This window comes from Phoxinus phoxinus (genome assembly GCF_949152265.1).
Source record: "Phoxinus phoxinus genome assembly, chromosome: 10".
Lineage (NCBI taxonomy): Eukaryota > Metazoa > Chordata > Actinopteri > Cypriniformes > Leuciscidae > Phoxinus > Phoxinus phoxinus.
Genome location: NC_136885.1, coordinates 4157952 through 4183874, shown reverse-complemented (window position 1 = coordinate 4183874; position 25923 = coordinate 4157952). Strand labels below are relative to the sequence as shown.

Below are 25923 nucleotides of genomic sequence, written 5' to 3'. Positions count from 1 at the left end.
ATCGCGCTCGTCGCTCCCGCTTCTGCCTCGCGCGCGTCAAGCGATCCGCTAACCCAGCTCTCATCACTCACTCCCGTGTTGCTCCGCTCTTCCAGGGCACCCGTTCATGGATTTGTCCCGGATTCCCCCTCTCTAACATGGACGCCCGGTCGGAAGCTCGCTCGTTTGCGCAGTGAGACGGACATGCGGAGCATCGCTGATGGAGTGTGTTCTTCAGTCTCAGTGACCATGCCGTGATCACACCGCTGACAACACAACACAAACCAGTGGGAATCTTACGCTCATCCAGGGGAATGCCATGCAGTTCATGAAGATGTGCTCTCCTCTGGTGACTCCTCACAGATGGCTTGGGCTGTTGCTGCTCTTACTGTGTGTGGGATATTCTCACGGGATGCCACATGTGTTAAGATTCGGTAAGAGCCTTTTAAAACACATCACAGTTATTATCACGGGTGTTGTTTAAATCATCTAAAGCTTGAATGTCAAATGCAGGATGCTCGTCTCCCTAAAAGAGTTCAAGTCGTGCACGTTTTGTGTAGGGAACGCTACTTTCCCAAACAGAACTTTTGGAGCCTCCATCACACACGCAAAAGTTGCCTACAGGTTGTGACGAACGGAAGCCCCCGGTTTCATATCGCATCTTATGCATAAGTTGCACATTCTCTTGTTTCATATTGTCGTTTCTGAATGTTTTATGAGGAGAACAATCTTGGCTGTGAAGCAATGACGCATTTTGTTCTGTTCTTGCCTAAGGTTATAAGCACTGCTAAATTTTATTCTATTTATTCTATTCTATTCTATTCTATTCTATTCTATTCTATTCTATTCTATTCTATATTCTATTCTATTCTATTCTATACTTGAGTTGAGTTCTAGAAGTCACACGTTGCTCATTTGATACAGTGTCTATTCGAGTTTCGGATCGTCACTCTCATGATCACAAGGTTTTTAATAGTCCTATTTTTACCATCACAGGAAAAGTAAGACATGATTTAGTGTAGGCTTTCACTGCATAGATGTTCTCCTGCATGTTGCCATTAGCAACCGCTTAACGAATGCTTTGAGGAAGGCCATCCAAGCTCAGCATCACCTCCCAGAACTGAGTCACAAGCGCTTTCTCAATAGAGTTGAAGGATTAGTGTTGGCTTCAGTCTTATTAAGGTCCACGAGGAAACGTGTACAGACGTCAGTGAAGGCTGTTGCTGTCTGGGATGAGGCCTGTCTGACGCGCTCCTATTCCAGTCTCGATCAATACTATCAAATAATGTCAAATGCCCCTGAGGGATCTCCATGGCACGGCCCAGGGCTTCCTCTAATTCTGTGATGCCATAAGCTGTTTCCCTCTCTCTCCAGGACACCAGCAGACACATTTAGCCTTCGAGTCCTGTTTTCATAACTGATTTCCGCAGATGCTGTCTTAAACTGGAACTAATGTAACATAATGGAGAGATTTTCCAAATTTAGTTTATCATTACTGTGCGTGGTTTGCAATTAGCAGAATGGGTGAGTTCGCCACGAGGGAATTATTTGAACAAACGTTCACAGCTTTTTGCGCTTTAATTGTTTAGAATGCGTTTTTTCTCTCTCATGCACATGATTGTGTAAGAATGTGTGTATTCAGCCCATGCTTTAGAGTTGTTGCAAACATATTCAAACTGCTTTGTAAATCTTCCACTTTTCTCCATTAACCAGACATTTAATCATCATGGTTTTCTTAAAAACAGCAACCGCGATGTTAATTGGCAGAGATGCACAGATATGTTATGCTTATTATTGTTCATGCTGGCTTTGTTTCTCATTATTCTCTGTATGCTGATATTCACTGCTGAGCTCTTGGCTGTTGAAGGAGGGAATAATAGTGCGGCAGATTGCATTTCCCGGAGTTCCAGTAGGATATATTCTTGCGTGTGTAAGTGGCACAAGCTTGTGTAACTGCGTTATAATATCATATCCATTTAGGCCTGAAACGGCGGCATCTTGTTGAATCAGATGAAGGGAAAACTAAACGAGTGCTACTGTCTTTTTCATGTGTCATCACATTCTCCTGCATTAGAAAGCATCTGTCTGTGACAACATCTGGCTCTCAGCCACCGTCCCACTGTCCTCTGTGCCTTCAGCTGCCCTTCTCACACACACACACACACACACACACACACACACACACACACACACACACACACACACACACACACACACACACACACACACACACACACACACACACACACACACACACACGCACACACACACACACACACACGCACACACACGCACACACACGCACACGCACACACACACACACACTACATTTATACATCTAAATATTTAAATGTATTGCATTTTAGTTGAACTATATCATTTCTAAGGAGAATACTGCAGTATGCATTTTAATGTATATGCATTTTCTGAAATTCAATCAAAAAGATTCTTTCTTTTATTTTAATGAATATATTTCCAGACTGATATTAGTTTTTCTTTATTTTGGAAACATTGCATATGTGCCTTTGCAAGAGCAGAAACAACTCCTGCCATCAGTGAACAAACGACAAGTTGCAAAATAATGTTACGTTGAGAGTTAGATAGAAGTGAGTAATACAACATTTTTTTTTTCTATTTGAAAAATGTACATTCTCATTTATTTTTTGTTCCTGGTGTTTTTGTGCACACTATTTCAGTACAAGAAAATAAATTGTATTAACTTTCTTAATAACCAAATACATTTGTCAGCTGACAGCTTTTCATGCTGGCAACTGGATATACTACACAGCAGCCAGAGAATGATCTAGTCATCACATCATTTCTATTTTATTTGGTAACACTTTATTTTAAGGTGTCTGTGTTACTGTGTAATTATACATATAAGTGCTGAAAAATAATAATAAACTACATTTACTTATGGTTAGAATTAGAATTGGTTCAGGGTTAGTTGCATGTGATTATGCACAATGTATAGTAATACTATAGTAACTACACTGTAAAATACACTTTGACTTCAGAATTTCTGTCCCGTCGGATTTCGAGGAATATACACAATGAAATAAATAGCTCTTTAGAGAAGAAAGAGACACAGAGAGCTGTACTGCCTTTGACAATTAACTCACTAACACACATTACCAGCGCTGTTCACACACATTACCAGCGCTGTGCCACAGAGAGAGACCAGAGCAACTGGAGCTGATCGGGTTATAACACAACATAAACTCAATCTAAATAAAAAGCTGTCCGGTCAAAGACAATACAATACACCGGGGCACACTGTTAATGAGCTCAGCGGGCTATCACAACACACACACACACACACACAAACACACACACACACACACACACACACACACACACACACACACACACACACACACACACACACACACACACACACACACACACACACACACGTCTCTCTACTGTGTGACGAGCGCAAGGCAACAGGATTTTAAAAAGGTGTAAATGTGTTCATGCATTTAAAAATGCAAAATATTTTATAAAATGAGTCAAAATCTGCTAAGGGATAATTAAATGTAACAAATCGTGTAAATATGTATCATCTTTTATTGGAAAATTAAACAACATTTTATTAACTTTGATAATTGGCTTTAAACAACTGAGAAGATCAACTACATTTAATAAAAATGATCTGTCAAGTATATAATATTACATCAGCACGTGGAGTCAAATGGGGCGTCTACGAGGACTCATGTAAAGATCACTTATTTAACAGTTCATCTATTGCCAAACTGATGAGACAACGATCAGTCAAGAATAGAAAACTATTGAAAATATTCAAATCATATATGTCATAATCAGAATCATGCATAAAAATAGTCAAAAGCAACACGTTAAAGGATGTTCAGTAACAGGTTTTCCAGTTGGATTGGCGTGTGTTGTCTTCAGCTGCAGTGTGAAGTGAAGTCCCTGATCTTCCAGATTCGAGTGAAGGACAAGTGTATACTCGCGTGCGTTCTGTGTTATGCATGTTATCGTCTCTGACAGACAGACAGCATGTTGAAGGCTGCCATTTTCTCCCTCTTCTCGGAAAGCGCTGACGTAGTGAACACATCCGCTAGTGTGTGTTTTTCAGGTAATGTGTGTGTGACTCGCTGGACCTCGGCTTCCCACAAAGACTTCTGTGTATTGTGCACGTTATTTTCTGAAGACATCGATGTCGTGAGATTCAAATGTGCATTTAAAAACAGACGGATTGTGATGTAATAATTATTTATTTCTTATCCGGCAAGTATTCAGTGAAGTGATTGATGGCCATGAGTGAGTTATGTTGATGTTTTTAGTTTTAATATTCCAACTGACAGCCAGCCTAAGTTCTGGACAGACGTGATAAAAGGTTTGAGGGGTGAACTGTTCGATTTTTGGGTAATTATATATATAATATACTAAATAAATGCAAAAAGCATTTAGAACATCATATATATATATATATATATATTTGTGTGTGCTGGAGATGTTCTAAATGCTTTTTGCATAGGTTATTATACTTATGACAATGGAAGGAAGTGTATTTCGTGGCTTCAATAAATGACTTTCAGCTGTCGCAAAATTATTGACTTTTGAAAATCAAGTTCATTTTGTTCACTGTAAAAAAAAATATTTTCATGATTTGTTATCACAACTTTTTATCTTTTGTCAAATCAACTTCGATAACTAATGTGTGAAGATAACATACTATTTTGAGTAACTATTATACTATTATATATACTATTAATTCTGTTTATTAAACCATTCTTTTCAATGTACGAACTAAATTTTAAGACAAGGTAACTTGCTTTTTTAAGTTAAACCAACATTTTTCATTGCAGAGAAGTTGTTATGATTAACAAGGCTATTTTTATTGTCTCTTATAACAAAAATCTCTTATTTAAACCCATAAAAATGCAGATCTTGTTGTAAATAATAGTGAAAAATCACCTTTTAAAACTGTTGTTCCATTATTACCTCAGTATTACTCGCATCTTCAGTTTAACCTCATGATCAAAACAAAAACTTGCATCCTAATCAAGAACTATATATATATATATTTTTTAGCTTTATTTGAACAATTATTTTAAATAAGTTATTAGTTGTTATGTCATTGCTGATGTTCTTCCAGGTAGTTCCACTAAAAATATTTACTAGCTACATTTTCTCAGGACAAAAGCGCTGTCTCAGTGTGGACAGAAGGCCAAAACGTAGAGAAAAAAGTTGTGTTTTTAAATGTGTCCGGATTAAGTAGATATTAAAGTTGGGAAGGGTTTCCCCCATCAGTGAGTCTGTCTGCCGTCCTTCAGTCGAGCTGACCAGTCGTTTGCTCCCTTGACCTCCCCTGTGCAGGCCTTCTTCATCGAGGACAACCGTGACCTTGAGACACAAAGGAGAGCAGATCACAGCTATCTATATTTGTTTATATGCTGAGCACAGAGCTGAGAGTTCACATCTCATGTTTCAAGGTCTTTCCTAAAGACATGCGGTGTGTTGTTATATCACTGTCCGCTGGAACACGTTGAACCTTTGAAAGTTTCTGTTTCCATTATGTCCGCTGACAAATGAATTCTTCAGCCGCTTAGTAATAGGAAGGTGAAAGGAATCGAGTTGTGAAAGGAACATGATTGAAGAGTAAGAACAGGTCATTCCCACATTACCCCTTCAGCTTGTTTGGTTATCAGTATTTTTTGCTAGCTTTCTTGTCTGCCAGGCCTGAGGACTTGTTGCTTGCACTACAACACTGTAGTCAACACCGAACTGACTTCTGATGAACAATGAGGGTTTTTTCTTCTTCACAGCCTAATTGAACAATGGTTGCATCAATGAATCATTTGATCACTGTAAAGAAACAATCTGTATTGTATAAAGCGCTATGCAAATAAAGGTGGCTTGTCAACCAGGAGTTTGGAGTTGCTCCAGTAATAACAAATAATTCGTGTTATGGTTTCTGTCCAGCGGGTCGCCGTATCCCAGCCCACGCCATTTTTCCTGCAAACAACCACACAGCAGACTGGTGCTAGTCCAGTTCCCTTCAGTTAGTGATGCTTTCAGACTTGTGTGATATTTTAACCGTGTTTAACCTCCCACACAACCCAGTTGGCAGCATAAACTTGTCAATCCGTGTTTTGGAAGCTACCATTGGACCTTTCAAGCTTTCCACTGCCTCACTTCTGTCGTGTGCACCGTTTGGATATCTATGAATTCATCTGTCGTGATGATAACAGTATTTCCCAATCTAGGCTTATTCGAGAAATGTGCCCATATTTTTGCAAAATGCCAAAAATGTAGCAAATTACATACAATTCTCTGCAGTTTGCAGCTAAAATGACACTGTAGGCAGGAGAACTCAAAGACCTGTAGAAGCAAGCGAAACCGGCATGGTTTATTCAGCAAATGTGTGTTATTTTAAATCTCACATTTGCTTTTGTTACGATATTGGTTAGGTTTAGGGTTTCGTGTTGGTGGTGCGTTATTTTCAAACGCTATCAAGCATTTTACATTTTTAGTGCCACTCACCGCAATACAGGAGAAACTCGTTCAAAAGTTCATTTATTTCAGTAATTCAACTTAAAAGGTGAAACTAATATATTATATAGACTCATTACATGCAAAGTGAGATATGTCAAGCCTTTATTTGTTACCATTTTGATTATTATGGCTTAAAGTTTATGAAAACCCCAAATTCAAAATCTCAGAAAATGTGAATATTACATAAAAAAAAAAAAGAAGGTTTTTAAATACAGAAATGTCAGCTCTCTGAAAAGTATAATCATGCATATGTACTCAGTACTTGGTTTGGGTCCTTTTGCATGAATTACTGCCTCAATGCGGCGAAATACATGAACTTTTACACGATATTGTAATTTTTCGAGTTTCACCTGCACTAGGGTGAACTCAAAAACAAAGGAGAGCTGGATCCAAATGCAATGAGTTTAATAATAGAATAAACACAATAACAATCCCAACACGGAGAACAGAGAAACAGAGAACAGAATGAGCTCAGCAAACATAACATCCATGTAAGACAAGACTCGACAAGAAACACTGGGGGGAATATGGACACAACACACACCTGGGAACAATCAAAGAACTAATCAACAAGAAAGCCTACAAAGAACAAGTAGCAGAACCGGAAACAACATAAAGTTCTCACAAGACCAGGATCATGACAGTGATTCACGTTCACCGGTTTTTAGCACCACTCACCTGACATTTCACTTTGATACGTTCAAGAAGCAACGTAATACTACTTTGCAGAAATGTCACCAGAGACGTGTTTTCCCAATGATCCTGGATTGGCATTTCTTCCCCTGATATGATGCTCACCACTCACAACCACTAAAGTCTAGAGTCCCAGTTTTCATTCCCATTGTGTCTTCACACTCTTTATATTCACCCACAGACATCAACATAGTGTCGGTCCAGATCCGGCCCACATCTGGGACATGTTGAATCCAAATGTCCCAGATGTGGGCCGGATCTGGGCCGACACTCTGTTGCTGTCTGGGACTTTTCATGTCCCTGGGCAGAGCTTATGTTACTCCAGTTACTCCAACTCTATTTACTTTTGGTGTCTTTGCAGCGCTAAGTGTTCGTACTGCACTTCAAGCCTTGTACCATGAGATCTTGACCATTATTTCCACCAGTTTTTACTCTCCTCTAGACCTATTGCACAAAAACTTCCTGTACAACATGGACTGATTTTAATTGCTACCATCAAGCCATGCAGATCTCTTTGACTGGAGTTATTCAAGCAAACCTCGGCTCTGATCTTTCTCTGCATCAGTGATCATAACTGCTCTCGAAGTTTGCCATGCTTCAAGGCAAAACCTTCTCCCATTTAAAATATGTTCAACAAGCACTGATTTCATAGTTGTCAGTTATTATTCTCCCCCAGTAAACCTGGGCAAGCAATGTTGGAGGGATTTCGTTTTTTATTTCTGAGGACGAACAAAGCAAAGCTCTTCGCAGATTGTTGATTATACGGATTCTGTAACCATGACATTAACTTCCCTAATGCAGCTGCAGTTTAAGATGTATATGCTGTTCTTGCACATCGATGTCTAGTTTGTATTAGACTTCCAGTGTATACCAAACTACCATCATTAAAACTCCCAACAGCTTCCGCAACCATTCATTCTGCACAAGAACAGCTGCCAGAACACGAGCACCTCATCCCCCCCGAGCTGATGCGCCACACATGTGATCTTGTGGCGCCGCAAAAATCAGCAGAGTTGTTTACACAAACCCAGCAAACAAGTGTTGTAGTCGAGATCATCGAGCACAAGTCCAGGCCGAGACCGAGTCGGTTAAGTCTTAAAGTGTTCCTTATTATCCCGCAATTTACTCACCCTCAAGCCATGTGACTTTCTTCTTCCAGCCGAACACAATCTGAGTTATATTGAAGAATGTGCTGGCTCTTCCAGGCTTTATAATGGGAGTGAATAGTAACTGAGATTTTGAAGCCCGAAAAAAACGCATCTATCCATCATAAAAATAATCCATATGCAGGTGAAACTCTGACATTTTTATATCGTGCAAAAGTTCATGTATTTCGCCGCATTGAGGCAGTAATTCATGCAAAAGGCCCCAAACCAAGTACTGAGTACATATGCATGATTATTCTGTTCAGAGGGCCGACATTTCTGTATTCAAAATCCTTTATTTTATTTTATTGATTTCATGTAATATTCAAACTTTCTGAGATTTTGAATTTGGGGTTTTCATAAGGGGTAAGCCATAACCATCAAAATTATAACAAATAAAGGCTTGAAATATCTCACTTTGCATGTAATGAGCCTATATAATATATTAGTTTCACCTTTTAAGTTCCCCTTTTAAATATTACTGAAATAAATGAACTTTTGCACCATATTCAAATGTTTCATTGTATATCATATTGGAACTCGAATCATGTATAGCTGTTTTCTGGAAGCCAGTGATTATGGTTTATAAAATATGGATATTTTTTTTTTTACAAAAAGCATCCCTTCGCACCAGAAGGCCTTTATTAAACTCCTGGAGCCGTATGGATTATTTTTTATGATGGATGGATGCACTTTTTTGGGGCTTCAAAATCTCAGGTAACATTCACTCCCATTATAAAGCTGGGAAGAGCCAGGATTTTTTTAAAACTCTGATTGTGTTTGGATGAAAGAAGAAAGTCATATAACCTTGCATTGAGAGTGAGTAAATTATGGATTATTTTTAATTTTTTGGGTGAGTTAACCCTTTAAGTCTGGTTTTAACACATCCTGCAATGTTTAAATGAGGCAGTGCTGGATGCTGTAATCCACCTTTATGGATACCATATATAACCTTTTCCCACATAATCATAAATGACTGTGGCTGAAATATTGTTTGCAAAACAACAGTGCTAACTGTCTAGCTATTCCTTATGCATGTAAAAATCATCTTAATACTCAGGAGCATTATGAGAATGCTTCGTTTTCCCAGATTGTCTTTAAGAATAATGGGCCAGTTTTAGAATTTGTTCAGTAAGAGTAAATCACACACATTAGATTAGATCAGATTAGTTTTATTTTGAACAATCTGTCCATCGCTGGACCTGAGGATTGAGATGTGCCACAGGGATATGAAACTGGAGCGGTTGCAATTTGCAGCGACGGTCTCATGGCAGAGACTCACTGCAGGTGTGGAGCCGGCCAATCAAACGGCAGGAGAATCAGTCGTATAAATAGAGCTGCGCCATTTGATGGGAACACAAATAAAAGACTGGAAGTGCAGAACATGTGTGAATATGCTGAATATTAAAGCTCTTTTAATGGAAGGTTCTGCAGTTTGTTGGAGGATTGAGGACTGAAAGAGTTAATGCAGATTTACTGATGCACAGAAGTGTTTGGTTCTTGTAAAACATGTTGGTTTGTCAATGGTGAATAAAAGCATACTTTTAAAAAGAGTACTTATTATAGAGATAATTTTGAGACACTTAATTCTATGTTATTAGCATTTCATTGTATTATAGTTTAAATATGTATTAAATGCAATTAGTTGGACTTAAAGTAAGCACTATATCAATATATGTAATTTCATAATTACTTCTATTGTCTTATGGGTCAAATACTGCAAATATCCCGACAAGCATTTATGGTAAACTAAAATATAATAATAATTTCTATTGCAACTTGAAAGAAATTGGTGTGGAAATGATTTTCTACCAGAAATTGCTAGTTAATTTCACCGGTAATTATAAAGAATCGACAAGTAGTATATTGAATTAAACATGAAATTTGAAGTAGAAAAACTGAAATAGTATTTTACTTCAATAATCTTTGTTATATTTACAAATCCACAACAAAAATTTTTTTCAGTGTGTTTTAAAGTGTATTTTAAATATATTTGTAATTACGCATTCATAATGATGTACATTTAAATGATACTAACTTGTAAATGTAATATTGAATAACATACAGTTCGAATTATAATCAAGTACTCTACACTTGCTTTAGTGTGTTAGTCAACACATCAAAATAAGTGTACTTCGTGAAAGCACGTTTTTAAAGCATAATTATTTAAAATGTACTTTAAAGATTAGAAGTTCATTACATTTACATTTTACATTTAATCATTTAGCAGACGCTTTTATCGAAAGGTACTTACAAATGAGGAGAAATAGAAGCAGTGAAACTAACAATAGCACAAACTAACGCAGTACAGGTGGAACTCGAAAATTTTTAATATGGTGCAAAAGTTCATTTATTTCAGTAATTCAACTTAAAAGGTGAAACTAATATATTATATAGACTCATTACATGCAAACTGAGATATTTCAAGCCTTTATTTGTTATAATTTTGATGATTACAGCTATGAGAATCTTTTCACAATATTTTATTGAATATTGATTTTGGGGTTTTCATAAGCTGTAAACCATAATCATCAAAATTATAACAAATAAAGGCTTGAAATATCTCACTTTGCATGTAATGAGTCTATATAATATATTAGTTTCACCTTTTAAGTTGAATTACTGAAATAAATGAACTTTTGAACCATATTAAAATTTTTCCAGTTTCCACCTGTATACACTCTAAAAACTCCTGGGTCAAAAATAACCCATAATGGGTTATTTTTGACCCAACTCCTGGGTTAAAAAAGGGACCAACTAATTTCTGGGTTATTTCAACCCAGAAAATTGGGTTATTCTTTTTGACCCAACTTCTGGGTTAAATACCTGACCCAAATTTTGGGTTAAAACAACCCAACATTGTAGTTAATATAACCCAACTTCTGGGTCAAAAGAACAACCCAAATATCTGGGTTTAAATAACCCAGAAATTAGTTGGTCCCTTTTTAACCCAGGAGTTGGGTCAAAAATAACCTAACTTGGGTTACTATGCCAGTATGCCTTATTTCAGAAAATAAAACTTTGTTTTAAATTATATTACACACTTCAAGCACTTTTACATTTTTGCATTAAATTAAATTAAATAAATAAATATATATATATATATATATATATATAAAAAAAACACACACACTTGGACATATTTATTTTCATATTTATTTTAGGTCAGACTGTAATAACAATATTGGAAAGAAAAAATAGAAAAATAAACAACTCAAACATTCGACAACATTCAATAACTGGATTGAATTTAAGGCTTAAAGGACAAGTTCGGTATTTTACACTTAAAGCCCTGTTTTCAGATAGTTTCTGATGAAATAAAACGGTTAAGATTACAAAGACGTGAAACTTACCGAGTGGTCCGGGGTGTTCAATGATATGCTCACACAAAAATCGCTGCAAAAGATGCTTTCCAACAGGTTTTATCGTAGTTAATCGTAGGATTGTTCCAGTGAGTGCACCTATGCAGCCATTGTGGAGGTGGGGGTGCAACCACAGAAACCAAAAATTCTCGGGACAGCAGCATGTGTCCAAATTTCAATCTTAACCGTTCTATTTCATCAGAAAAGATCTGAAAACAGGGCTTTAAGTGTAAAATACAGAACTTGTCCTTTAAAGGACAATTCCGGCAAAAAAAAAATCAACCTAGGGGTTAATAACACATGGTTACCGAGTTGACCGTTCTCTGGGATGTGTTTTCATGATAATCGAATGTAAAGAGTTTTATCTCTAAAAACTGATTGGCTTATAACGCTAGTATATATATAAAGAAATTGTTAGTTAATACCACTAACAAGGCTCAAAATAGCCTAACACGGTAGCATAATGAGGGTCCCTACATGCAAACCGAAGCATTGAGAACTGTGTAAGTGTAAAGACAGTTTAAAAAGAAGATACTTTATAAAGACAGTACATACCAGTCGAGCCACGAACGCCGTGCTACGTGAGCTGGTCTATAGGTTAAAGTCACAGTTCAGCTGTCTTAGCATGGCGTTCATGGCTCGACTGGTCGAGTCTGTTTTCCAAGATGGCTCCTGCCTGTATACGCGTAATGTACTGTCTTTATAAAGTGTCTTCTTCTTAAACTGTCTGTACACTTACAAAGTTCTCAATGCTTCGGTTTGCATGTAGGGACCCTCATTATGCTACCGTGTTAGTGTTAGGCTATTTTGAGCCTTGTTAGTGGTATTAACTAACGATTTCTTTTTACTTATATTCGATATAGCGTTATAAGCTAATCAGTTTTTAGAGACAAAACTCTTTACATTCGATTATCATGAAAACAAATCCCAAAGAACGGTCGACTCGGTAACCATGTGTTAATTACCTCTAGGTTCATTTTTCGCCGTAATTCTCCTTTAAAGTCTCTGGAGAGCTTTAGGAATTTAAGCCTGGGACAAACTTTGGGGACAAGATTTTTGATAGTGTCCTCATCTAAGAGAAGAAATGCCTCCTCATCCATGTCTTCATCTGAAAGACAGAAAACAAGACAACATGAGTATTACTAATAAGTCGAGACAATTGTGAACCACTCACCAGACACTCTTTGATTATAAAGCTAAAAAATAATCACTTTTAAGGGAATGTTGTGTTGTTGTTTTTTAACGTGGCCCAATTTCCTAGTTAACTAATGTGGTTATTTTGCAGCATTGCCCATTTAGTGTGAATGACAGTCTATACTACTGTCCATCTTTTCTTTCATTAACAAGTGTAATGACATTAATGCAAAGGTGAATATCTGGCCTATTCTTATGCATAACAGCTTAAAGACAAGGCACAAGTATCTTTTAACTATAAGGGTTATATAGATATGCATACTCCACTGTCGAAGAAGTTGTGACTTTCACATAATCTTGCACCAACACATTTAAGCCCAATTAAAGAATTTTTTTTAGGTATAGAGAGATGATATAAGGGTAGTAAGAGTAAAATGCTCACCTTTTAAATTCTCTATCAGCTCAGAAAGCCGCCACTCAGTTGGCACATCAGCGACAAAGCTGTCCATTTAAAATGACCTGGAGAAAACATAGCAATATAGAGGTTAGCAACAATTCGAAGACTTGACCCGCTTCTTTAACCTGTTAGGCTGCAACCCCACTTTTGAAAAATGAGGTTCATGAACCCTTTGTACTAAAAGCATAAAACATGCTTTTCTTTTGTCTGCATTATAATTACTAACGACTGGCTGTTTTAAATAACCTTCTGTGATCTGATTGGGCTTCAGATTAAAAAATTAGACTAACAATATATTATTTTTATAGTATTCTGCACGATGATAAAGTCTATATCCATTAGCATTACATTATAAATATAATCTATTATTATGAAAATACCTGGCATGGCTCGAAGAACACAGGTCAATCAAATATCATTGCAATCATGTTTATTGTCTTCACAACGTCTTTATCTGCATGTTACAGCGATCTCTGTTAGCTTTGTTTATGTCAGGGACGTCCTAGAATGTCACATGATTATGACTTCTTTGTGTGTACCATATATGGACTACATGTGCATAGGGCTCCCTCAGGCTGCTCTTATGGATTGAAAACACAGTACATCAGAGTATCCAGTGCTCATAATTATTACATCGACACATTTGGGTATAAATTCAATAAATATTATTCCTGTCTATAGAACTCTGATGTAAACCTATGAGAATCTATCAATATTTCTCCAAATCTGCACATTTTTGAGCTAAAAGCCCTGAGGCACGTTGTTTTGTCAAGCGCTGTCATGACGACAGCACAGGATTTTTTTTTTTTTTTTGAATGAGAGCGGCTGACGACCAGAATTCATATTAAAGGACTAGTTTTTTCATAACTTCTGACAAAAATTAAGACATAACTGTCAATATAAGTTTCTCAGAATACAATAGTGGTCAAATACTGAAACTTGAGTCATATATTTTTAATGATGTATAGTTTGTCACGATAATAACATTAAATCTGATAGTAACTTTGAACTATTTAACCAAATAACGCTTCAGTGCGCCGGCGCACTTGCAAAGGTTAACAGGTTTTACTTCAGCCAGTAGAGCACTGTATAATATGATAAGCACGGCGCAGCTGGTAAACGATTGTGTCGTCGCTCTAGCCGCGGCACGACCCGTTTATATAACTTACTGTCTATGGGCACGACGTCGCCACTGCTGCACTTTAACGTTAGCTAACGTTACCGTATTATTGCCGTTATTATAACAATGAGATAAGTACAGCACATGTTATGAAAAATAGAATTTAAAGACCGTGTAACGTTAAAGTGAATTCAGTCATTTTCTTCTAAACACATTAAATAGCCTAGGTCATAAATGTAACGTATTTCTCAACAATGTGTAAAAAGCATTTCAACCATTTTGTCACCTAATTTCATGAACCTATCGTTATTTTTAATCATTCAAATTGTCTGGGTGGTTTACACTTTCTTCTTTAGTCTGACAAACTCAAAACACATATTTATTTTGACTTTACACAGACTTTAAACTAGTTAAGTTAGATGTTTTCGCGATAGCGTAGCTAACGTTACATGACAACCACAATTAAGTTACCACAGCTAACACTAGTCTCAACGTAGCAAAGCCATGGTAATTTTTTCAGCAAATGGTGCTAAACTAGCAACGGGGACATGGACACAGAAAATATTACATTATATCAACACTGAAAATACTCGCTTACCTTGAATACACGACGAAGTTGCACCGAAGAAGCACAGGCCAAAACGGATCGAGCGCGAAGTGTCGGTTATTTCAAATGTCTGCTGTGAGAAAATTCCAGAACAACTGCAAGGGGAGGGGCCGAGGGGGGACCCAGAACATGGGTTACTCTTTGAAAAATAACCCAGAAACTCAAACAACCCAGGAATTTGGTCAAAATATTAGCCCTATAACCCAGAAAATGGGTACTCTCTGAAAAAATAACCCATAATTTTAACCCAACACAAATAACCCAGAAAATGGGTTGAAGAAATAACCCAGGAGTTTTTAGAGTGTATGTAATTTAAAAAAATAGATATAGAGTAGAAGAGAAGAGAAAAGAAAGTGTTAGTATTAATGGATAAAGTGTTGCCGAAAAAGACAAGTACACATTCAGGACAATTGGATAATTAATACATAAATCCGTGGTAAATACAGAGAATGAAATATTCAATCTTAACCGAGGAACAGAAAGAATTAGTAAAGCTGGAGGAACGGCGCGCTCCGGCAGGGAACACAGCAAGCGCTCGACCGGCTGCTCCTCAGCGGGAGTTGCATTGGAATTGCTTTTAGAAGCAGAGTTGCAGGCGATGAAGCAAATGGTAATTCCATTTCAGTTCACAAGATTCGTTCTCAGCTCGGCTGAGCTGAAGATCTCTATCGGTGGGTAAAAATGTTCTGCTCCTGGGTTATGAAGATTCTCACGGCGCATATGTATGAGTGTGAATGTGGGGCTGATCCTGTACATTTTTATATTTAGAGCATTTTCCAAGCTCAAGGTAATGCGTACGCATATTAACTGGACCACACTGGACAATAACAGTTTTGTGCATATACGATTTGAACCAATGCTGACCAATAGTGTTGGAGAAATTGATCTTTTCTTATTAAGGCGAGACACGGCAGGCAAAAACATAGTTTTTTCATTGGTCAATTTTGAGATTTTGGGCTATTTGTCTTCAATAACATGTCTTCTTTCAGACTTGTGGTGAAAAAAAGTCCAAAATACACATTTAGGTCTTTATTTTACTACACTTTGTCTGTTTGCGTCTGTAGATTTCTCCGAAATTCAACAATAGTTGGCGTTATAAATCAACGCGCTGCTCCGCGATCTCTCTCTGCTTCCTTTAATCTCACACATCGCTGGAAAGCTCTCTCTGTACAATGCTGTCGGATCCAAATATGGTCATTTCCTTTTTATCAGCAACCAATCGTGAAAGTACAATGGGCACTTAACGCTAAAAGCGAAATCTCATTGCCTGATGTCAATTTCTGACAACGTGATTGGTTCAGATGCATCACGTGACGTGCTCTGACATTTAGATGTGTGTTTTTGACTGTTTTTCTGTTCAGTTAAAGAAAAGCGGTAACTATCTACCGAAAATATATGCAAAATTGCGCATATTTAATGAGATAATGCCTAATTTGAATAATTATACATACAAATTTCAAAAACTTGTAATACATTTTTTTTTATGAACTTGTGTAAGTAATCAACTGAGGAAGTTTCATGGTGATATCTATTATTTAAAAATGTTACCCTATTCACCTGTAGTGTCTCGCTTTAAAGTAGACACCATTGCTGGCACTTACTGTACATAACTTGAGAGTGGACTTGCCTTAAAAAGAGACTTTGATATGATATGATATCAGCGTGTTGCTAAGCAAATGGAGCTGAAGTTGGAAATGTAAATTTGCTCAAGCACACTGATCTGTTAAGACCAGGAACACAAAGACAGGGAAGAGCATCACAACCCCCTGGTGTGAATCTGCAGGACGATCGTACTCTTAGTGCTGTGATCGCTGAGATTACATTATTGGAATCCCATTTTTTCCCAGTGTTTCCGTAATGAACACAACACTTGATGTGCATCTTAAAGAATGTTCTTTGTGAAAGGAGGGTCAGAATCACAGGCAGACCCCAGTGTTCCACAATTCAATCTTGCGTCAATAATTCATCTTGATAAATTTGAATAATCTCACTGTAGGGTGTGTACACTCAAGTCCGTGTTCACTACAGAAACATGATTTAAAATCTGCTCCAGAAATCAATATGGATGCAAAGCCAAAGGGCTGGATATCGGAAAGCCGTTCTTTCGCTCTGACTGGGTTGTCTTGGGAATTTCTGCTGATATGCTATAAATCCAATCTGAAATGTCATATTAAATGTGGGATCGGCGTTGAGAATGTTAGCAGTTCTCTGGAGGCACGAGGTGCATGGCAGTGTGTGTTTGAAGCAGCTTTTAGGTCGCTTCTTGAAGAAGTTTCAAAAAGTCTTTCGAACTGAGAATTATTCATATTTGGTTATTGACACCAAGCTTTTGTAGACCTTGTCTTAGAAGAAATTTCCGTTATGCGATCAGTCAGACACTTACATATATATAAGCATCCATCATGGAATCCATTTATAGATTTAGGTTTAAATAATTTAGTTTTAATGTTTTAATTTATGAATTAAACAGCTCATAAATATACTTTATCAATAGAAATAAAATAACCCATTAAACATGAACGTATTATGCATTTATTTAAGACATTTCTCCATGTATAGAATCTTATTAGCATAAAACTGAGTCAAGGGATCTGTATAGTAAGGTGTGCAATTATTTTTCGGGAAACACACGGCTAAAGTAGTTCCAGGAAGGTCTTGACCGCATTACAGTTCCATATCTCTTTGCCAAATGATTTCAGTTATTATTAAAGGTCTTTACAGCCCATAGAAATAAAACCCACGACGACACTGACCAAGCAAATAAATATAGTAAACAATAGGATAAAAACGACAAGTTATTTTCTAAGTCCAAAATTACATTTTATTATGTATTTTGCATGTATTAGTTATTATGGAAAAGCACATATCTCTTCTTTCCGCTCTCTCTCTACCACTCAAACGCACACACACACACACACACTATGGACACACACTTGTGTATTGTCAGCACTGCTCTGATGATTATATCAGTAAAATAGTTTAGTAACTTAAAAGCTACATGACGTTTCTTACTAGCGAAATGCAGACGAACATAGTTTCGCTATTGAGGTAATTCACAGACGCTTAATCTCTCTCTCTCTCTCTCTCTCTCTGTCTCTCTCTCTCTCTCTCTGTCTCTCTCTCTCTCTCTCTCTCTCTCTCTCTCTCTCTCTCTCTCTCTCTCTCTCTCTCATATAACTGCATTAGACTGCTATCAGTGGATTAAGTCCTGTTACTAGCTCTAAAATGACATTTGGGATGAGATGTGTAAGAAATTAGTCCAACACACAAGAGTGGAAAAAAAACAAACAAGTCTTGAGATTCATCATCTGAACAATGTTTTATGATTTGGTAACCGTAGTATAAGCAGAAAAATGTATTCCTTACTTAACGGATTGCTGAAGTATCTTCTGGGTGTCGGATCTAAAGCATCTCATGATGGCATAAAGACATCATTACTTTAGATGAACTTGTTCTTGAAACTAGCAGTACAATATGTGATCTGGTGTGTTTCCTTGTGGTATGTTACTATGTAATAACTATGTAGTAACACAGTCAGATATCTCCTCCTCCTCCTTCAGTTTCCAGGTCAGTGCAAATGAGGTCTGGTTCTGAAGCGGTCCACAGATCCCCCAGCTGAACACCAGTACCATTTCAGTGCAGAGAAAATCGTTAATCCTTTCTTTGTTTTCATCATTCCCTCCCTCACACTTCCTCACCAGTTATCAATTGATACTGCAAAATCAATATCACGTCCAGTACCCTACAGCCCAAACAGAATCATCACATTCACCAGCAGATGGGAGCGGATCAGGGTGCTTATTAAACACCATCCTAGCTGACATTTCCCATCGAGAAACAACAAGAAAGGGAGGGATGAAGTCACAGACGGAGAGGCTAAACGAGACACTTCAGTTGGACAGCTCAGGTTTTGAGACGTTCTCCTCTCACCGGCCTTGTGGGAAACGTAGATCTGACGTAAGCCATCGGCCTCTGCGCTCCGACTCTCAGGTCATGCTCCGCTGAGAGGAAATTTCACTTGCCGAATGTCGGTAGGTCAAGTGTAGTGTAAGCAATTCCATGAGACACTCCGGACCGTTTCCATCAAACAGGCTTTCGTTTACAAAGGTCATGAGTGTGTGTTCATGTGAGGTTTGCTGTTGTACCTGGTAGGACTTTGTGTGGATTTGGGACATTTTATTTAGATAAATCGCTGTAAGTGAAACAGTTCAAACTCTACCTAACATGAAGGCTACTTACTCATATGTTGTTCCAAACTTCATGTCGTTACCTATATTTTATTTTTAGTTTAGTTCACACTCCTTATTTCCATACAACCAAAATGGATGGTGATCTGCAATGTCAAGCTTTAGAAAAGGCCAAAAATATGGTCATAAGAAGCACCATATAGATCTTTTGTGCTCTTTTCCATGTGTTCAGAAGTATTTTTCTATATTTACATGATTAGTCATTAACCTCTAGCCTGATTCTACCAGAGTACATTTCATTTGTACAGAGAGTCTGGCCTCTCTCCATTGACAAACGTTAACTTCCTTGTAGGCGGGTCCTCTGTTGAAGTTTAAAACTATTGTATCTGCCCAGAGCCACTCAGGATCTGCCATTACCAATCGCTAACGTTTGGTCATGACGTATGACGACTCAAACTAGCGCACGGCCTCAACGTTGTCGTTCTCAGCCACTCCCTCTGTTCGCTGATTGGACTAGTAAAAAATTGACCAGAGAAAACCCAAGAATACACCGCAAACCCAGACATAGTACTGAAGGACAATTAAAATTGAGCGGAAGTACGTAGGAGGGCGGAGCCAGGCTAATTAACCTCAGCCTCTCATAGACTATATTTCACAAACAACTGGAGATGGCTTTCACTCTACCTTGTAGCTCCAATCTGATTTGGAAACAGACCTGTAAGCAAAAAGAGAGTTGGGTTTTCAAAGTAGTGGTCGATAAGTGCTTACAAGTGCTTCTCAAGATGGATTTTCCAGGTTAGTGGGATCAAATCTTTGAAAGATATTCAGAGGCACCGAACTAGATATGCAAAAGACAAATGCTTTTGTTTTTACGTCTGTGTAGTAATGTAGTGCAAGTGTAGATCATGAATCCAGGCTTCACATGTGATTCAAACATCAATACCGTATTTTCCGGACTATAAGTCACACTTTTTTTCATAGTTTGGCTGGTCCTGCGACTTATAGTCAGGTGCGATTTATATATCAAAATTAATTCATACTGACTGAGATGAACCAAGAGAAAACATTACCGTCTACAGCCGCGAGAGGGCGCTCTAGTTAGCGGAGTTGTTCAGAAGCGACACAGAGGAAGAACTCAATGGATTCAGTGTTGGGGAATGAGATCGCAGGAGCTCGGTCTTGTTGGACTCGCTAGCTAATGTTAATTTAGCCTATTCAGCCTCCCAGGTATATGTTCTTTATGCAATTGTGCAGCTGAATAACTGTTAATGTGTTACGCTAACACACCGGACACCTTCAGCCTGTTGTTCTGTGTGCTGTTGTGTAGTTTAATAACTTGCCTTTCCAGATTAAATGTCTGTTCTTGGTCTTGGATTTTGTGATTTTTTTTTCTAAATAAATGCGACTTATAGTCCAGTGCGACTTATATATGTTTTTTTACTCTTCGTGATGCATTTTTTGACTGATGCGACTTATACTACTGAACTTATATAACTTATACTACTTATAGTTCGGAAAATACAGTATGTATTAGTTAACAAATCATGCACTGTGTTTTGAGGTCATAACATAATATTGTGCAAAGAACTGTGTAAAAAAAAGAAGTCTCTATTAATCAATAATCTGCACCTGTAATCATAATTTGTGTGAAAAGGAAAACAAGTTGTTGGTGTTTTACTGTTCATTTCAGATCGAAACACTGCATGATATGTATTGGTATGTTTTTTGAGTATGCCGGTAGCATTTTTCCAATGAGCTTGTGTTGTTTGAAACCTACGGTTTGAAAACAATATATTTTTTCTTTGCTCTTTTTAATATCAGTCTATCCTTGGGAGTTTAATTATATATGTATATATCTGAACACATGCTTTTGTGTGTGCAATGCATGTCTCCACCAGATTCTTGTCAAACCAATTTTACAGTTTTGTCATTAATGCTGTAATCTAGTTTCTCCGGAAGCCCGCAGAGAATGCTATCAGCCTGGGAGAAACTCAATATGGCTCCTCGAGCATTCAGGGTTGGGTTGAGAGAGGAATCACGCATTGAAAGCGATGTGCTTTCATGTGTGTGCACATTTGTGTGTGTGTGTGTAAGTGTGTTCCTTTACCATAGGACGCCGTGGTTTGATTTCCCCAGATGTCACAGTCAGGCTTCATCAGTCCTTTGTCGGAGAAAGACTTTAGAGGAAGAGTGAGATGTGAGAGAGAGACAGTTAGAGCTAGGGAAAGAGAGAGAGAGAGAGAGAGAGAGAGAGAGAGAGAAATAAATAAAGGATGTTTCCCCTTAAATTAAACATAATTCTAAAATGCTTGTAGAGACTTTGGGGACTCCTCTTGCTCAGTACGTTCTCTTCTAGAGAGTGTGCTGTTTAGAAGAGCGTCTCGAGTGTCTCAGATTATGTGTGCGATTGAAAAGTGTTGGGGAATGTAAATAAGTGCTGTATACTTCAGGGAATACAGCGGAGTGGATGTTTGAAAATCTCAACAGATCTGCAGCACAGTAGGATATAGAGTCAGATTTTACCGCTACGATTGTAACGCTTCATCTTCACTGTGATGCAACTGGATTCTGATTCCCTTTAATGTGATTTGGATTCTTTTATGTGCTTTTTTGGGTGCTTTTGGAAGAACAAACAGACCTACAATGAGATCGGAAAATAAAATCACTTCATAGAGCTAAACTAAATCTTATAATTGGTTGTTTTCTTAACTTCAAAGGAATGCGTGGCAAAAAAAAATCTATATAGAGGAATAATGATAAATACGGATAGGCCGCAGGTTGTCCAATGATGAATGAATGTTGTCAGGACTGTGGTGTTATAACACAGGGCAACAATAAAAGTAGCCAATAGATAAATCATATGTCATGCTAACACATACTGGCGTATCACTGGCTTTATACGGAGGCCCGCATGGCGGCATGAGCGAAATCCAGTCATTTCAATAGAAATCTATGTGAGGGCGAACGCTTTCCTCCTGCAGATTTCAGGGCTCAAGCTGGACACATGAATTCACACTTAATGCAGCACTTCACTTGACAATGGACCTTTTTTTGATTTGATGAAGTTTTGATACCTAGTTCTGGCACGAAACTCTGATGGCTCAGGCTGATAAATCTTTGACTCATTTGTTAGCGATCACATCTTTATCTACATGTGACAGCTGATTGGTTGCTGTTGCATTAGCGTCCAATGAGCTGCGGCTCAACATTCAAACACATGCAGGTGTGTTGCTGGCAGCAGTGTGCAGCGCGCGTTCAGAAACCCTCCTCCTTCCCCAGCTCCACCTGTATAGATCTGCTACGGGGTGAAATCATGTATGTTACATGTGGAACAGCAGCAACATGTCTTACATGCTCACAGCAATGTCTGTGAATGTATTGGCAGGAGAAAGTCTCGGTACTTTACAGTGTATCAGATCTATTCCGCCAAGACCAAATACATGAACATTGGCATATCCATTACCATGCCAATCTCTATTACCATACCAATCTATATTAATATACCAATCTCTATTACTATACCAATCTCTATTACTATACCAATCTATATTAATATACCAATCTCTATTACTATACCAATCTCTATTACTATACCAATCTCTATTACTATTACCAATCTCTATTACTATTACCAATCTCTATTACTATACCAATCTCTATTAATATTACCAATCTCTATTACTATTACCAATCTCTATTACTATTACCAATCTCTATTACTATTACCAATCTCTATTACCATACCAATCTCTATTACCATACCAATCTCTATTACTATACCAATCTCTATTACTATACCAATCTCTATTACTATTACCAATCTCTATTACTATTACCAATCTCTATTACTATTACCAATCTCTATTACTATTACCAATCTCTATTACCATACCAATCTCCAGAGAGTTGTCATGACAGAACTAATGTTGGGTTTCCCAAATGGGGGTTCGCAAACACCGGGGGGTTCATGAAGGAACTGAAGGGGGTTTGTGATTATATCAAATGTAAAATTCAAATAAATAAACTGTGCGGTAATCACAATAGAGCTTAGTGCGATTATCAAATCAATTTAACCATTTAGTCCGATGCAATGGATATTTCATAATGAAGCGTACAGTAAATGCATTAAACTCCATCTCTGTATGTGTTGCGAAAAAAACTCAAATCATTAAATTCACTAAACACTGTAAATTAAGTTTAGTTCACTATATACTTAGTTTAATATATATATTTATATATACAGTATATATATGGATGGAAGTTTACAGAATTTGACCAGTATTTCCCCAAAATAAACACTTAAGGATTTGAAATGTTAAAAGCTTAATGGTGCGTTCACACCGGACGCGAATAGCGCACCAGGCGTGAGTGATTTCAATGTTAAGTCAATGCAAAGACGCATTACGCGCGTAAAAAAATCCTGCGGCGCGGTAGACGCGAATACGGCTCATTCGCGCGTCAAGTTTGCGCGAATTGAGCATCTGGCGCTTTACGCGCGAATGATTTTGTAGTGCTTTTTGTGCATTCACACGTTTGACGGGAAATCACGTCTGCCGCCCGAGTTGAAAAATCTGAACTTCTGCGTCAATTCGCACCGCGTTAACCAATCAGGAGCCTGCTTGCTTCACGTGGCATAAAGTGACATAGGATTATGATCGCTCCGATGCGGGACAGCAGGTCATCAAACTGGGCGCGGGAAAGGCGGAAGTACCGCTGAATGCGGCCGTCATCCAGGCACAGCTCCTGGAGCAAATGGTGAAAAACTCGCCAAACTGGGTTCGCCTCCGAAGGGTCTGGTGGACCCAAATACGGCAACGATGATCCCTACGCCACCGTTCTGCTCTCCAGAGCAAATACAGAGCGGTGACTCTCTCGATTAATTATCTATCAACATCACACATCTTGTAAAACACAGTCCAATTTATATTTAGTCTTATTCTTTAATAATATCTGTTACCTTGTTTATCCAAAACTGGCTAAAGTGTTTATTAGACGAAGGAATTAAACTGTAGGAGTGAGATGGAGGTCCATGATGTTGATGAAAACATTGATTAAACCGTGATCATGAGAAGGACTCGTTGATGTGTGAATGCCAGAATGTATTGCAATGATCTTTCCAGACAATTTGAAGGCTTTTACATCATCTTTACCGTTAGACATCTCTGACGTGATCTCTATTGTTTGACCAGTGCCGTTTTTAGCCTGTCACCTGTATCTTGTACGAAACCTAAATGTAATTCATTCATTGGAATTGAAAGATATGCGAGTACATTGAGTTCTGCCCTCTCGACGGCTGATCTTTGAACTCTTCCTGTTGGTAAATGAGCGTTACATGATGTTACGTGCAGGTCACAGCTCTTGGGATCTTTCACAGCTCATTATTACATGACAATGCCTGCTACATAATTCAACTAACACAGGCTTCCTGAGCGCCATGAGTGGAAGAATCTGTAAAAAGTGCAGCGGTGTATACATTAGGAATACATTACGAAACACACATTGCAACGTTATTAGGAGATTCCACTAAAAACGAACTGCGCTTATTTGCATGCACTGTCTGTGTTGCTTTAACACCTGATTTACTGAAGGAATTATGCAAATCAGGTTCAGGCTCTTCAAAGGTGTATTCGTCCACACGCATGTCTGATATACAGTATGCTTTTCTTGATCATCATTTGATGAATTTCTGCTGCCAGGATCATAAGTCAATGTAAACACATTACATTTTAAATGACTGTTTTCAGCAGGCAGTAATAGTGCAATGTTAATAGATGCACTTAAAATGAATTATGAGAATAACTTATATTATTTCAGCACGTTTAGCTGATTAGATTGTGAATAGTGAATAAGACACAGCACACAAAAGTGGGACGATTATTATTAAATAATGAATAAAAATGCCCTGAGGTAGCAATCTCTGTTATGCCTTTACTTTTGTTCTGATGGCAAAGATGTGGATGTAGTCATGAAAACAAACATCATTTCAACTTTTTAATCAGTTTTCTCCTGTCCCCCGTCACAATGCTCCTTGTTGATGACTCATGGGGGTTTACCTGATGAAACGTGTTGATTTTGACTTCATATTATTTTTATATTGCTTGAAATGTGGTCAAAATTACTGGTAACGCTATTTTTTTTTTTTGCTGACAATGAATCTAGGCACTTATTACTGAGGAAGCCTCTTAAAGAAACTGGTACATCAATCTCAGACGACCTGAAAACAACAGTAAAATACACATATTTTTTTAAATATATGTAAATTAACCATAAATATTATACATTTAATTTTACCGACCTCTTTATTTACACCATTTTACTTTAATTAATCGGTTTCTATGTTGTAAATATATGTAATATATATTTTAAGGATGTTTTGCACTTGTTCAGTTGGTGCAAGAAATTTTTTTTTTGTTCTCATTAAAACTTCTTGAGAATGTAAAGGACACCCCTCGGCTAAATTTGTCGATAGCTTGTGAAATGAATGAACGAACGAACACGAGGCAGCGATTCTAAGCCTCTTGCTCTCAGTAATGCAGAAAACTCACACAGAGGCAGCAAACAGCAAAAGAAAGAGAGATGGAGAAGAATTTATTGGACGATATGGTGAGAAAGGAAGCGCTCCTTTAAAGTGTCACTTTATTGAGGAAGGCTCAGATCACTGTCACTCTTGTATTATCTGATCAGTGAAATGTCACTCACAGTGTGGACTAACCCGCT

At 37.8% G+C, this 25923-nt stretch overlaps 1 protein-coding gene and 1 long non-coding RNA gene across 2 annotated transcripts in view; one reads left to right on the top strand and one right to left on the bottom strand.

Annotated features, from left to right (window-relative positions):
• The first annotated feature begins 323 nt into the window (after positions 1 to 323).
• Positions 324 to 25923, top strand: part of grik2 (glutamate receptor, ionotropic, kainate 2) — a 212972-nt gene continuing 187372 nt past the window's right edge. Inside the window, exon 1 of the mRNA XM_079625427.1 lies at positions 324 to 413. Within this exon, the coding sequence (XP_079481553.1) occupies positions 392 to 413 (22 nt within the window). The 5' untranslated portion in view covers positions 324 to 391. The remainder of the gene's footprint in view (positions 414 to 25923) is intronic.
• On the bottom strand, positions 12561 to 15116 carry LOC307005772. Its single transcript, XR_013799325.1, has 3 exons — positions 15011 to 15116; positions 13278 to 13354; positions 12561 to 12809 (listed from the first exon to the last, which is right to left on the bottom strand). It is a non-coding gene; the product is annotated as an uncharacterized lncRNA (long non-coding RNA).